The 15,569-nt window shown below is 43.4% G+C and overlaps 1 protein-coding gene across 1 annotated transcript in view; it reads left to right on the top strand.

Moving 5' to 3' along the window:
• The window catches only part of SMARCA1 (SNF2 related chromatin remodeling ATPase 1), a 264,681-nt gene that overhangs the window by 103,089 nt on the left and 146,023 nt on the right, over positions 1–15,569 (top strand). The window contains exon 12 of the mRNA XM_077478748.1: positions 7,570–7,691. Within this exon, the coding sequence (XP_077334874.1) occupies positions 7,570–7,691 (122 nt within the window). The remainder of the gene's footprint in view (positions 1–7,569; positions 7,692–15,569) is intronic.

Genomic DNA, 15,569 nt, shown 5'->3' with positions numbered 1-15,569 from the left:
TCTCTATCTGTAACTTTGCATTATTATTATATTTGTTTGATTTTCTGATTATCTATTATATGTACCTTACTATGTAAGTGGGTAAGGTGGGTTTGCCTTATGTATATACATTTTCCCTAGAATACATGTGTAACTTTTACTATTGGGTTTTGTGTTCCCATTAATCTGCTTGTCATTTGTGCTTTCAGGTCTAGTCACTAGGGGGCCATGTTAACCCATGTCCCACACTGCGCCTTCCTACAGTACCTGATTAAACATTCAAAGTTTATTAAAATATGCATTACATGGTGGCCGACCCTTTAGAGGTGAATCGTTGCAATGTCGGCACACACAGCCGCCTGGATTTGGTAGTTCTTGGTGGCGTTTCTATGGTGGCTACAGCTGATTCTATGCCGACTGGCTGCCATTTTGCTACTCTGATAGACATGCGCTGTTCCCTGGTGAGGCTTGTATATCGGTGGGCCATGGATGCATGCCGTCGTTCCGTTGCGCTGACGTTGAGCATGCACAGTCAGAACGGGGGTGTGCACGCAGGACTCAGGAAGCCTGTAGTGGATGTGCACTTGATCTCCTTTGTCCATCTCAGGCGCAGCTTATAATTATCGGCTGTGCCTGCTATTGGAGGGAGACATGTATATCAGGCATGCCCTGTAGACATGGCTGACATCTACCTGAGGGTTTGAATGTCAGGATGTGTCTCTGTGCAGCTGCCTTTCATATACCAGGTATTATTGACTTTTTATACATTACAATGACAGTGGTTATGTATCAATATCATTGGATGGTTATCACTGCGGCTTTACTGATATTGTACCGTTTATCTCCACTGCTAATGTTTTGAAGCATTATACATACACATGCACAAGCCCAGAGTCTTTCTGTCCTGACTGCCAACCTTTGCCTCCTACTGAGGATATTATAAATTGTTTGCTACGCTTCAATATTATACAGGTTCAATCATAAGGGTTATTCATCGCTTAATAATTTACTCACATAGATGGTGCGATTTATATTACACATATGGTCTAGCCACGTTTTTGGGACTAGACATCTATTACATTTTACAAGTCACCTCTAATGTCATCTATATTACCTCAAACCTGCCTCATTATATCCTACATGGTTGCATTAATGATAGTGAAACAAGGAGAGGCTGGCTTATGAAGAATCATTATGATTTCATAAAATCAAACTGAAATATGTGTATATATATATATATATATATATATATATATATATATATATATATATATATATATATATATATATATATATATATACACACACAGAAGTGACTCTGTCATACATCTATTATCTTTCAGCGACGCCAACTATATAGTGTTCTATATCCACCTTTTAACAATTACTTGTTCTCACTGAGAGCAGGTAACACACATATGTATATACATTATTTTCATATATACCTTTTTATTACAATCTCGCTGTATACATCTTGCTTGTACATGTTATAAAAACTCTTACAGCAAAAAATAAATGTAAAAAAGTCAATGTAAGCTAGCTGAATCATACCATTTAATATGTCCCCAATTACCATGTATTACTTTTACTTATAGGGCTAAGCTCCCTTGGATTCAGTGTTGTCAGCTGTCCAAAGCCTCTCATGCTAGCCGGCTGCACTAAATTTTCACGTGGTATAATAAATACGCTGTGAAGACCAGCTACCCCAACAGGCAGATTTTTGGAGACACACTTGCATTCGTACTCTTTGTGTTTAAATAACTTTATTGGAATGTTTCACCTATGATATCTCCACAAAATATGTGAGTCTACACAATGTTCATTGTTATTGTAATATACATGCTATGAATAATGTTGCTCACTGTACACTTTCATACTCTGTATTTGACTTCTTGTTATTGCTACATTATAGATGTATGATTGACCTTCTTATAAACACCCCTGAAGAAGGGGACATAGATGCTCTGAAACGGGACGGGTGAATTAGGAGAATTTTACAGTCAATAATTGTGGTGATTTTGTACTTTGTACACAGTATTTGTAACCATTCCAATATATTTTGTTTTTACCGTGCTTATTGTGTTTAACCAGTTCCGGACCAGCTGCCGCAGTAATACTGCGGCAGGATGGCCGGCTGCGTGAAGCGTCTTAGCTATATGGCAGCTGTGATGATCGGATTCGATCCAGAACCGATCAATGTCCAGGCCCAGGCAAGTGATATCTGACCTGGACCTGTTGATCGCTCCTGGCGAATGAGATCCTTCTCCTGCATGTGTAAGTGTAAACACAGCAGGGGAAGGGATGACAGTGAAGAGGAAGTCACTCATCTGTCAGATTAAGGCTCAGAATACGAACTGGTAGACAGCATCTCTGACAACGGAGTTGTGGTCCCTGCCAAGGTCGGGCGTACCCGACCCCGTTTTTCTGCTGACGTTGAGGTGCAAGAACCACAGGGCTCTCATATGGAGCAGAGAGCCAGTACTAGTGCCGCTCATCCTTCTGGTGAACTGGCAAGCACCAGTGGCCTAGTGCATCCTGGTCGTACATCCAGCATTGCAGTAATGCTTGATGACGTGGCGAGTCCCATAAGTGCAGTTCAAGCTGGTGAGGTAGCTAGCATGAGTAGTGTCAAGCTGCCACCAAGAAGAAGACAAACACAGGTCCGTTGCGCCCATAGTGCCCTTCCTGCTGCATTTGCCAATCCTAAATGGGAGCCCACCACTTCTGCAGCACCCGTACTTTCCCCATTCACTGACCAACCTGTAATTCAGGTAGAAACAGTTGATTTTACATCACTTGATTTTTATTCGCTATTTTTCACGGAAGATCTCTATAAATAAATTGTGGACCAAAACAATTTGTATGCTGGTCAATTTATTGCCGCTAATCCCCAGTTGACCCTTGCCAGAGATTGGAGACCTATTACGGTCTCTGAATTTAAGACCTTCCTGGGCCTCTCCCTCCTCATGGGCATAACTAAAATGAGTGAGTTGCGGTCATATTGGTCCACTGACTCAATTCACCATATGCTTGTGTTCTCTGCCTCCTTGACCAGGACACAATACGAGCAGATATTCCGGTTCCTGCATTTTAATGACAATGAATTCTATCGTTCTCGGGGTGACCCTGGATTTGATTGGCTCTACAAAATGTGACCCCTCGTAAACCACTTCAACCAACAGTTTGCAGCCTTGTTTACTCCCAGTCAAGTTGTCTGCGTTGATGAGTCCCTGATTAAGTTTTCTGGCCGCTTGTCTCTCATAAACAGTATCTTCCCAGATTTGGGGTCCAGATGTATAAGCTCTGTGACAGTGCAACAGACTATACATATCGTTTTATGGTTTACGAGGGAAAAGATAGTCACGTAGAGCTGGAGAACTGCCCAGATTACATAGGGAGCGCTGGTAAGATTTAAGAAGGACTTGGTGTCACCCTTATTCGGAAAGGGGTACCACTTGTATGTGGGCAATTATTAGACGAGCGTACCACTTTTTAGTCACCTTTATTATTATGAAATTGGCGCATGTGGCACCGTGTGATCTAATCACCGGGGCTTCCCCCAACGGCTTGTAGAATCCCAACTTAGACGGGAGGAGAGAGCCTGCTTTAAGTGTAATAATTTGTTAGCAGTAAAGTGGAGGGATTCACGGAAAGTTTTTGTTCTGTCCTCCCTTCTCGCAGATATGACAGTCCAAATTCCTATGGCGACTGGTGTTGTGGAGAAACCCTGGTGTCCACGAATACAACCTTAATATGGGAGGGGTGGACCTCAACAACCAGTTGTTGGCATCGTACCTAATTGCTCGTAAGGCCAGACGCTTGTACAAAAAAGTGTGTGTATACTTTGTTCAATTGCCTCTGCTGAACGCTTTTGTGCTATACAAAGCTTCAGGAAAGACTGGATCCTTCCTCAAATTCCAGGAAGAGATCATCACAGCCCTTCTGTTTCCAGACGGTGCTATGGCCCACCTTGCTAATGCAAATGCAGTGAGCCGGCTGCATGAGAGGCATTTTCCGTATGTCCTCCATGGTACCCCTACCCAAAGAACACCCCAAAGAAGATGTTTTGTCTTTATTAGTGGAGTATTAGCGTAGGTGCAGCACTACACAGTACTAGGACACAAAAAATATATAAAATAAAAAAGTCAAAAATAGTTGTGGTTTTATTTTTCTTCTCTCTCTCTATTGTTCTCTCTCTTATGTTTGCTGTCTACTGTCTGCTCTATTGTTCTATATCTATTGTTCTCTCTCTCTCTCTCTATTTTTACTGTTTTATTGTATTTGCTTTGCAGGCATGGTATGTCTTACTGTTATACTGTAATGTTACTTTGTTTTATTGTTAACCATCATTTGCTTAGCAGGTACATCATTCAGCTGCAGCACGGGTTTATTTATTCTGACAGCAACAGCGCTTGCTCCCATGATACGTAAAGCTGTGACTCCAGCGCTGTCAGAGGTGATTTCACCACCGCAGTCAAAAAAAGAGCATATATGCCGAAGCATGGGGGCAGGGGTGGAGGAGCAATTTTGCTCCTAACATTAGGGGCGGATTGCCCGCATGCTTTCAGCTGCAGCACTGATTTATTTATCTTGACAGCAACAGTGTTTGCTCCCACGATACGTAAATCAGCGACTCCATCGCTGTAGGAGGTGTTTTTACCACCACAGTTAAAAAAAATGGTGCATGTATGCCCATCATTAGAAGTGGGTGGATGAATGCCGATATTCTAATGGTGGGCATACCCACCAATCAATATTTTTTTTCGTTCAGCCCACAGGCTGCATGAAAAAAAGAACATTACAATGTATGCCCAACAAGGACCAGCGACATACTGGTATGTTGCTGGACTTTGAATGGAATAATACCAGAATGATCCCTGCAGGTTTAGGTATCATCTTGGTATCATTCTTTTCAGCCAGCGGTCGGCTTTCATGTAAAAGCAATCCTAGCGGCTAGACTGCTTTTACAAGCAGTGGAAGGGAACGTCCCCTCCTCCTACTGTCTTCCATGTTTTTCTCAGGCTCTCCTGTCCTAACAGGGAACCCGAGGATGCAGCCAGTGGTTCCGCCAGCTGACCATAGAGCTAATCAGAGACCAGATTGGCTCCAATCATCTCTATGGCCTAAGAAACCGGAAGCTATGAGCATTTCATAACTTGGGTTTCACCAGATATAAACAGCGCCATTGGGAAAGCATTTTATCACGCCGATCTTGGTGTGATCAGATGTTTTGAGGGCAGAGGAGAGATGTAGGGTGTAATACCCCCCAATTTTTTCACCAGAACTGGCAAAACATTCGGACGAACGCATGCACACTGTTAAAGCCTATGGGACATGAACCTGAAAAATCAAAAGTGGTCATGTTAAATGGCCGTTTTTTTGGGAGCAGTGATTTTAATAATACTAATAATACGTTAGTAAAACAATAAAAATGAAATATTCCTTTAAATATTGTGCCGGGGGGGGGGGGGGGGTGTCTATAATATGTGCAGCTTTCCCTTGTTTAGAACAATACCACAGCAAAATTAAATTTCTAAAGGGAAAAGAAGTAATTTAAAACGGATCGCGGCTGTAATGAATTGTCGGGTCTCGACAATATAGATAAAACTCATTGAAAAAAACTGTATGGGTATGAATATTAAGGGGAACCCTGCGCCAATTTTAAATTACATTTTTTTAAAATGGCGTAGGGGTCCCTCAAAATCCATACCAAAAAGGGTCTGGTATGGATTTTAAGGGGAACCCTGCACAAAAATGTAAAAAAAATGGCGTAGGGGTCCCCCCATAGCAAAATCCATACCAGACCCATATACAAGCATTCAACCTGGCAGGCTGCAGAAAAAGAGGGGGGGAACGAGAGAGTGCCCCCCCTCCTGAACTGTACCAGGCCACATGTACTCAACATGGGGAGGATGCTTTGGAGTAGCCCCCCAAAGCACCTTGTCCCCATGGTCATGGGGACAAGGGCCTCATCCCCACAACCCTTGCCTGGTGGTTGCGGGGGTCTGCAGGCGGGGGGCTTATCAGAATCTGGAAGCCCCCTTTAACAAGGGGACCCCCTATGTGAATTGGTAACGGGTACGTTGTACCCCTACCAATTCACAAAAAAAGTGTCAAAAATAGTAAAAATTACAAGAGACACTTTTGGACAAGTCCTCCTTCCTGCCACGTGACGTTAAAGGAAGGCAAGGTCACCCGTTTACGTCACCAAGTGGCCCCGCCCTCAGCTATATTACAGCTGTCATTGAGAAGAAGCGTCACTTAGCCGGAGCCTCCCACCAAGACAGTTTTTTCTGGTCCGTCGGGCGGTGTGAGATGGATTTACATTGCGGGACAATTTTATTTCTGGGTCCCCTTGCCCGCAGACCCCCACAACCACCGGGCAAGGGTTGTGACGATAAGGCCCTTGTCCCCATCAACATGGGGACAGGGTGCTTTGGGGGTGACCCCAAAGCAACCCCCCATGTTGAGGGCATGTGGCCTAGTATGGTTCAGGAGGGGGGACGCCCCCTCTTTCCCTGCGACCTGCTAGGTTGCGTGCACTAATAAGGGTCTGGATTTTGGGGGGACCCCTACGCCATTTTTTAACATTTTGGTTCAGGGTTCCTCTTAATATTCATACCAGACCCAGAGGGCCTGGTAATGGACTGGGGGGACAAGGACTACCCATGCTTTTTTTTTCAATGAGTTTTATCTATATTCCCGAGACCCGACAATTCATTACAGCCGCGATCAGTTTTAATTGACAATTTTTCCTTTAGAAATGTAATTTTGCTGTGGTACTGTTCTAAACATGGGAAAACGGCGCCACTTTACAGACATACTATAGAAACCTCCCAGGCACGAAATTTAAAGGAATATTTTATTTTTATTGTTTCACTTTAAGCATTATTAAAATCACTGCTCATGAAAAAACTTCAGTTTTTAAAACTTTTTTTGCATTGACACATGTCCCTTGGGTAGGACCCAGGTCCCAATACACTTTTTATGGCAATAACTTGCATATAAGCCTTTAAAATTAGCACTTTTGATTTTTCATGTTAGTGTCCCATAGATTTTAACAGGGTTTTGCGGCTTTTAAATTTGCGGCGAATACCGCATATTGTTCGCTGTTTGCCGAACGTCCAAACAACCAAAGTTCAGTCCGAACTTATGCTCGAGCCGAACCGTTCGCCCATCCCTACTTACAACCTTCAGCTGCAACTCTCTTCTGTGGTGGTTACATTAAAATGACGAGTCATTCCTGGAAAATGGTGATCATTAATAAATGTGACTTGTTTTCTTTAACACTAGATGGCAGTGTTGTAATATATTTTGCCAAGCCATGATCAGCTTCTATTTTGGAGATTTTAAAAACTCTCCCAGACATTTTACTTGTGGACAGTATACATATAGGATGCCTGTTTACTTTGAGATTCCCAGGGTTGCTATGTTTAAGCATGTATCCATTTCTAATTCAATAACAAATTATAGAGGGACACCGGAATATGTTTTATTGCTTGCCTCAATGAATAAAATATGATTAGATTTATGTGCACTGTTTGCAGCTGGACACATAACAACAGTAATGCTTGTATTCTTCTGTGATAGGTTCCAGGGTCCTAATTTTTAGTCAAATGACCCGACTGCTCGACATTCTGGAGGATTACTGCATGTGGCGTGGCTATGAATACTGTCGACTAGATGGACAGACGCCACATGAAGAAAGAGAGGTAAAATCAAATCAAAATGTTTTTTTGTGCGTTGCGCTGCTGGATTATATATGTCCAGGATGGGGGGAGGGGGGAAGGGAGGAGGTTTGTGGGGAAAAAACTGAAAAAACGGAGGGGAGAAGAATGGGATGGGGAAATGGGGGTATCTGCTGTGGTTTTTGGTGTATAACAGATTTAGGGTTTCAAATCTGCTGCTCCACAGAATTTTGCAGTTCTTAGTGAATATGGCAGAAAATATGGCAGATGATAGTCAATAGGTAGCTGGCAGGTTTTGATACAGAATCATAGGTTATAGTCAATAGTCAATAGTTATAAGGATAGCCATAGGAAAAGGAGGATTTCTTAGCACAAGCAGGTAGGCAGCATGTTCAAGGGTAGAAGGCACCTTTAAAAGATATACAAACAGAAGAAAAACAGCGCCAACCTAAGTGCAGTATTTTAGATCACAGGTACAGTGGTGTGAAAAAGTGTTTGCCCCCTTCCTCATTTCCTGTTCCTTTGCATGTTTGTCACACTTAAGTGTTTCGGAACATCAAACCAATTTAAACAATAGTCAAGGACAACACAAGTAAACACAAAATGCAATTTGTAAATGAAGGTGTTTATTATTAAAGGTGAAAAAAAATCCAAACCATCATGGCCCTGTGTGAAAAAGTGATTGCCCCCCTTGTTAAAACATACTATAACTGTGGTTGTCCACACCTGAGTTCAATTTCTCTAGCCACACCCAGGTCTGATTATTGCCACACCTGTTCACAATCAAGGCATCACTTAAATAGGAGCTGCTTGACACAGTAAGGTCCACCAGAAGATCCTTAAAAGCTACACATCATGCCGAGACCCAAAGAAATTCAGGAACAATTGAGAAAGAAAGTAATTGAGATCTATCAGTCTGGAAAGGGTTATAAAGCCATTTCCAAAGCTTTGGGAATCCAGCGAACCACAGTGAGAGCCATTATCCACAAATGGCGAAGACATGGAACAGTGGTGAACCTTCCCAGGAGTGGCCGGCCGCCCAAAATTACCCCAAGAGCGCAGCGACGACTCATCCAAGAGGTCACAAAAGACCCCACAACAACGTCCAAGGAACTGCAGGCCTCACTTGCCTCAGTTAAGGTCAGCGTTCATGCCTCCACCATCAGGAAAAGACTGGGCAAAAATGGCCTGCATGGCAGAGTTCCAAGGAGAAAACCACTGCTGAGCAAAAAGAACATCAAAGCTCGTCTCAATTTCTCCACAACACATCTTGATGATCCCCAAGACTTTTGGGACAACATTCTGTGGACCGATGAGACAAAAGTGGAACTCTTTGGAAGGTGTGTGTCCAAGTATATCTGGCGTAGAAGGAACACTGCATTTCATAAAAAGAACATTATACCAACAGTAAAATATGGTGGTGGTAGTGTGATGGTCTGGGGCTGTTTTGCTGCTTCAGGACCTGGAAGACTTGCCGTGATAAAAGGAACTATGAATTCTGCTGTCTACCAAGAGATCCTGAAGGAGAATGCCTGACCATCTGTTCGTGTACTCAAGCTGAAACGAACTTGGGTTCTGCAGCAGGACAATGATCCTAAACACACCAGCAAGTCTACCACCGAATGGCTGAAGAAAAACAAAATGAAGACTTTGGAGTGGCCTAGCCAAAGTCCTGACCTGAATCCTATTGAGATGTTGTGGTATGACCTTAAAAAGGCCGTTCATGCTCGAAAACCCTCTAATGTAACTGAATTAGGACAATTCTGCAAAGATGAGTGGGCCAAAATTCCTCCAGGACGCTGTAAAAGCCTCATTGCACGTTATCGCAAACGCTTGGTTGCAGTTGTTGCTGCTAAGGGTGGCCCAACCAGTTATTAGGTTTAGGGGGCAATCACTTTTTCACACAGGGCCATGATGGTTTGGATTTTTTTCACCTTTAATAATAAACACCTTCATTTACAAATTGCATTTTGTGTTTACTTGTGTTGTCCTTGACTATTGTTTAAATTGGTTTGATGTTCCGAAACACTTAAGTGTGACTAACATGCAAAGGAACAGGAAATGAGGAAGGGGGCAAACACTTTTTCACACCACTGTATTTATTTGTAAAGTAGTACACTCACTCTCTATCGGAATGTTTCAGGCACATCACGTTTTACGTGTAAGAAAAGCTTTTGGGGGACATCACAGGGCTCCCGGGGAGAAGCGGTTCCTCTTTCAGCTGTTTCTTTCGTCCGGTGGCGCCGGTGGTTCCCAGCGTCTCATGGCCCAGTGTCGCAGCGTCAGGGAGGTCCGTTCGTTGGTCGTGCGGGGTCGCGCTGTGATGACGTTCGTTGCACGCGCTCGGAGCATGCGTGCTCCTTCCTCAGGCATATCGACCACCATATTGGAAGTGGTCAAATAGGGAGAAGGCAGTTCTGATTGGTCCATCAGGTTAGCTATGTATATATGTGTGTATGGATGTGTATGTGTGTATATGTGTGTATATGTGTATACCTCCTGGTCCCACCCACATGTTCATATACGTACATGAGTGTGTATATACATAGTGTGTATAGGTATATACCATCTGAACCCAACCTACCTACCTATTCTACCTATTCTACACTATTCGGTTATCATCCAAAGTACTCCCCCCCTCCTTTCCCTTATGTACACATATCTGTGTTTATCAACTCTCCACCATCATCAACAAAAAAAGCTCGTACCATCACCAATTAAATTAATTCTATCTTGCATATATCTATGTTCCCATATATTTTCTCTTATTTCATATCCCTCACACATGTGTGTGTGTATATATATATATATATATATATATATATATATATATATATATATATACAGTGGTGTGAAAAAGTGTTTGCCCCCTTCCTCATTTCCTGTTCCTTTGCATGTTTGTCACACTTAAGTGTTTCGGAACATCAAACCAATTTAAACAATAGTCAAGGACAACACAAGTAAACACAAAATGCAATTTGTAAATGAAGGTGCTTATTATTAAAGGTGAAAAAAAATCCAAACCATCATGGCCCTGTGTGAAAAAGTGATTGCCCCCCTTGTTAAAACATACTATAACTGTGGTTGTCCACACCTGAGTTCAATTTCTCTAGCCACACCCAGGCCTGATTATTGCCACACCTGTTCACAATCAAGGCATCACTTAAATAGGAGCTGCTTGACACAGTAAGGTCCACCAGAAGATCCTTAAAAGCTACACATCATGCCGAGACCCAAAGAAATTCAGGAACAATTGAGAAAGAAAGTAATTGAGATCTATCAGTCTGGAAAGGGTTATAAAGCCATTTCCAAAGCTTTGGGAATCCAGCGAACCACAGTGAGAGCCATTATCCACAAATGGCGAAGACATGGAACAGTGGTGAACCTTCCCAGGAGTGGCCGGCCGCCCAAAATTACCCCAAGAGCGCAGCGACGACTCATCCAAGAGGTCACAAAAGACCCCACAACAACGTCCAAGGAACTGCAGGCCTCACTTGCCTCAGTTAAGGTCAGCGTTCATGCCTCCACCATCAGGAAAAGACTGGGCAAAAATGGCCTGCATGGCAGAGTTCCAAGGAGAAAACCACTGCTGAGCAAAAAGAACATCAAAGCTCGTCTCAGTTTCTCCACAACACATCTTGATGATCCCCAAGACTTTTGGGACAACATTCTGTGGACCGATGAGACAAAAGTGGAACTCTTTGGAAGGTGTGTGTCCAAGTATATCTGGCGTAGAAGGAACACTGCATTTCATAAAAAGAACATTATACCAACAGTAAAATATGGTGGTGGTAGTGTGATGGTCTGGGGCTGTTTTGCTGCTTCAGGACCTGGAAGACTTGCCGTGATAAAAGGAACTATGAATTCTGCTGTCTACCAAGAGATCCTGAAGGAGAATGTCCGACCATCTGTTCGTGTACTCAAGCTGAAACGAACTTGGGTTCTGCAGCAGGACAATGATCCTAAACACACCAGCAAGTCCACCACCGAATGGCTGAAGAAAAACAAAATGAAGACTTTGGAGTGGCCTAGCCAAAGTCCTGACCTGAATCCTATTGAGATGTTGTGGTATGACCTTAAAAAGGCAGTTCATGCTCGAAAACCCTCTAATGTAACTGAATTAGGACAATTCTGCAAAGATGAGTGGGCCAAAATTCCTCCAGGACGCTGTAAAAGCCTCATTGCACGTTATCGCAAACGCTTGGTTGCAGTTGTTGCTGCTAAGGGTGGCCCAACCAGTTATTAGGTTTAGGGGGCAATCACTTTTTCACACAGGGCCATGATGGTTTGGATTTTTTTTCACCTTTAATAATAAACACCTTCATTTACAAATTGCATTTTGTGTTTACTTGTGTTGTCCTTGACTATTGTTTAAATTGGTTTGATGTTCCGAAACACTTAAGTGTGACAAACATGCAAAGGAACAGGAAATGAGGAAGGGGGCAAACACTTTTTCACACCACTGTATATATATGTATGTGTATATATGTATATATGTGTGTATGTATATAATTTTAAAACAAAATTTCTTTCTTTATTATTGATTCTTATATTATCGACTTCTCTATATTTTTTAGAAAAATTAACGTCCGAATATCCCTCAAAGAAATACATCCTTGGTGACTCTTTTTTGCCCTTTTTTATATAATAAGGTGTATACTCAGTTTTATTTTTGTTTTTATTTTTACTCATATAATTTTCATCTGTTTATTTTTATTTTTATTTTTTTACTTTTATTTTTATTTTTATATTTATTTTTATTTTTATTTTTATTTTATTTTATTTTTCTTTGCAAAAATCCTCTTACTTTTAATAATAAAAATTCCATCTTTTATAATTTTTTACTATTATTATTATTTTTTACCCATATTATTTTTTACCCATATATTCATAAATAAAACTTTTTTATTTCACAAATATACCACTCCTAAAAAGGTTTTTCCACAATGACCAAGTCCTCTACATAGGTACACGCACAATGATATGCAGCCAGCCTGCAACACATAGCCTACTAACACCAGGCCCTGGCCGAAATAACCCCGCCCCACAGAGGGTGGCACCCTAACCTGATGGACCAATCAGAACTGCCTTCTCCCTATTTGACCACTTCCAATATGGTGGTCGATATGCCTGAGGAAGGAGCACGCATGCTCCGAATGCGTGCAACGGACGTCATCACAGCGCGACCCCGCACGACCAATGAACGGACCTCCCTGATGCTGCGACACCGGGCCGTGAGACGCTGGAAACCACCGGCGCCACCGGACGAAAGAAACAGCTGAAAGAGGAACCGCTTCTCCCCGGGAGCCCTGTGATGTCCCCCAAAAGCTTTTCTTACACATAAAACGTGATGTGCCTGAAACATTCCGATAGAGAGTGAGTGTACTACTTTACAAATAAATACCTGTGATCTAAAATACTGCACTTAGGTTGGCGCTGTTTTTCTTCTGTAGGTAAAATCAAATGCCTTTCTTCTGCAGATATACAGAGCTTGATTAAAGGATTTGACAGCCCTTTCTGGCATCCTATATGTGCTTTATACACGGTGATACCTAATGGACCAATTTACCTGTGAAGCTGGTTAAATGAGTTTCAAATCTGCAGAGAGTTCATAATTTTTTTTTTACAAATATAATGTTTATTAGAATTTTGAACAATAAAGACATATAATGGGAGAACCCCAAGACAAATAACATCAAACGTAGCAGAAGAGACAAAAGAGGTCGCAGCCTCATCAACATGCGGTATAAGTAATGGCAAGGGAACCCTTAGACTATCAGGAAACCATGATTTATCTGCTGGCCTCGGAGACTAAACCCCCCTGGCCAGGGTCGGCCAATATGTCCCCTCTACTGCCTAAGAAGCAATTACGCCGAAGTCTGAATTAACACTTCGGCACGAGATCATTGGAAGCATGTTTGGAGTTGCGGCCAAGAAAGAGAGTGAAGATGGAAAGGAAAGTGCGAAAGTAACAAAGAAAAGGGAGAAAAGGAAGGGAGGGGCGGGGGGGGGGGGAAGGAAGGAATAAGGTAAAAAGGGGGAGGGGGGGGGGGGTAGGGCGGGATTGCCCTCGCCTGCGCGGTACTTCAGACCCCAGCGGGCGGTAAATTAGCGGCCAAAAAAGGCTTTGCCCTCATCCGAATACACAAATACATTCCAGAGGGACCAAGTCTTACGATACGTCTCCTGCCGCTCCTGAGCTGTAAGCACCAGGTCCTCCATTTTGTTTATATCCTCCACCCTCCTTACCCACATTGCCGCTGAAGGCGGCGTCTCTTGTTTCCATAGCAAGGGGATACAGGACTTGGCCGCATTCGTTAAGTGACGTAGAATCGATCGTGCGTATGCCTTAGGAGGTATGTCCGAAACATGTAGTAAGAAAAAGGCCGGGTCATTAGGGATTCGCCATTCGGTAAATTTCTGGGATATGGTCCGGACTGCGGCCCAGAACTCCGAAAGCTTAGGGCAGGACCAAAAAACGTGAAAAATCGTACCTCGCCCCTCACGACAGCGCCAGCAGTACTCAGATGCGTCTGGGTAAATAAGGTGGAGGCGACTAGGCGTCAGGTACCACCGTACTAGAATTTTATAATTCGTCTCCTGTATTTTGGTACAGAGCGAGGATCGCAAAGCAAAGCGCAGTATGTTATTAACCTGTGATTGCGTAAAAGTGCGGTCCAGGTCTGCCTCCCACTTAGCAAGACTCGCGATGTGTGGTGGTTGTGTAGGTGTATTAAGTAGCACATACATTTTAGAAAGGATTCGGGAGATCGGTCCAGTGTCAGAACAGTATTCTTCAAAAGTAGTGAGCGGTCTGGTATAGTCTAGAGGGTTCGGGAGAGAATGGAGAAAATGATGCAGGCGGCAGGCGCTCCAAAAATGCAGACCATACGGGCCCGAAGGGTCCACAAGATCCGGGATGGAAGTCCAGCCATCCCCCCTGACAAAGTGAGAGGCCAGTAAAAGACCGGAATCCCATAGCGGTCGAAAACATGCCCGTGATAGTCCAGGTGTAAAACATGGGTTACCTAAGATCGGAGTTAGCGGGGACACCGTGGTCGTCAGAGAATATTGCAACGCCGCCTTTGCGCCTTGAGAGACCGTGGTACCTATGAGGGGGTGAGACCGCACCGCTCGTGGTAGTGCCTCCAGGCACCAGAGAGCCGTCTTCAGCGGAAAGGGGCACTGTTGTTGTTCAATTTGTGCCCATAGTATAGTATCAAGATTACGACCCCAATCCAGAATCCTACCCAAGTGTACAGCAGAGTAGTATTGTTTAACGTCAGGAAGTGCCAACCCCCCATAGGATTTCGGTAGAGAGAGTTGGGCTCGAGGTACCCGAGGCCGCTTCTGTGCCCAGACGAAGCGAGTAAACAAGGTCTGGACCTGTCTAAAGTACATGGGCGGAATCTTAATCGGTAGCGCCTGAAAAAGGTACAAAAATTTGGGCAAAATGCACATTTTCAATAGATTGCACCTACCAAACCATGAATGGAGCCCCTTCCGCCATGAGTCCAGAAGCAGCCTCACCTCAGCAAGGAGGGGGGGGAAATTCTTTTCAAAGAGGTCCGACAGGTCCGAGGGGATTTTAGTCCCGAGGTAAGTCAGGGCGGTAGATGTCCACTTAAATTGGAAGGAGGATTGTAGAGCAGACAGCAATCGGGGCGGCAACAGGAGACCCATAGCTTCTGACTTGGTGAAATTGATTTTCATATTGGAAAGCTTCCCATATCTCTCAAATTCCCTTAGCAAATTTGGTAACGATATCCCTGGATTGGTCAGTGTAAAAAGCATATCGTCAGCATAAGCTGAAATCTTATGCTGTGACCGTCCCACTTGTACCCCTTGGATATCAGGGTTAAGTCTGACCGTAGCCAGAAAGGGTTCCAGGGATAACGCAAA

The sequence above is a fragment of the Lithobates pipiens genome, unplaced genomic scaffold (assembly GCF_037356315.1).
Source record: "Lithobates pipiens isolate NorthernLeopardFrog02 unplaced genomic scaffold, aLitPip1_a1.2 Scaffold_1, whole genome shotgun sequence".
NCBI lineage: Eukaryota > Metazoa > Chordata > Amphibia > Anura > Ranidae > Lithobates > Lithobates pipiens.
The sequence above is the reverse complement of the archived record's forward strand: the minus strand, read 5'-3'. Positions and strand labels throughout refer to the sequence as shown.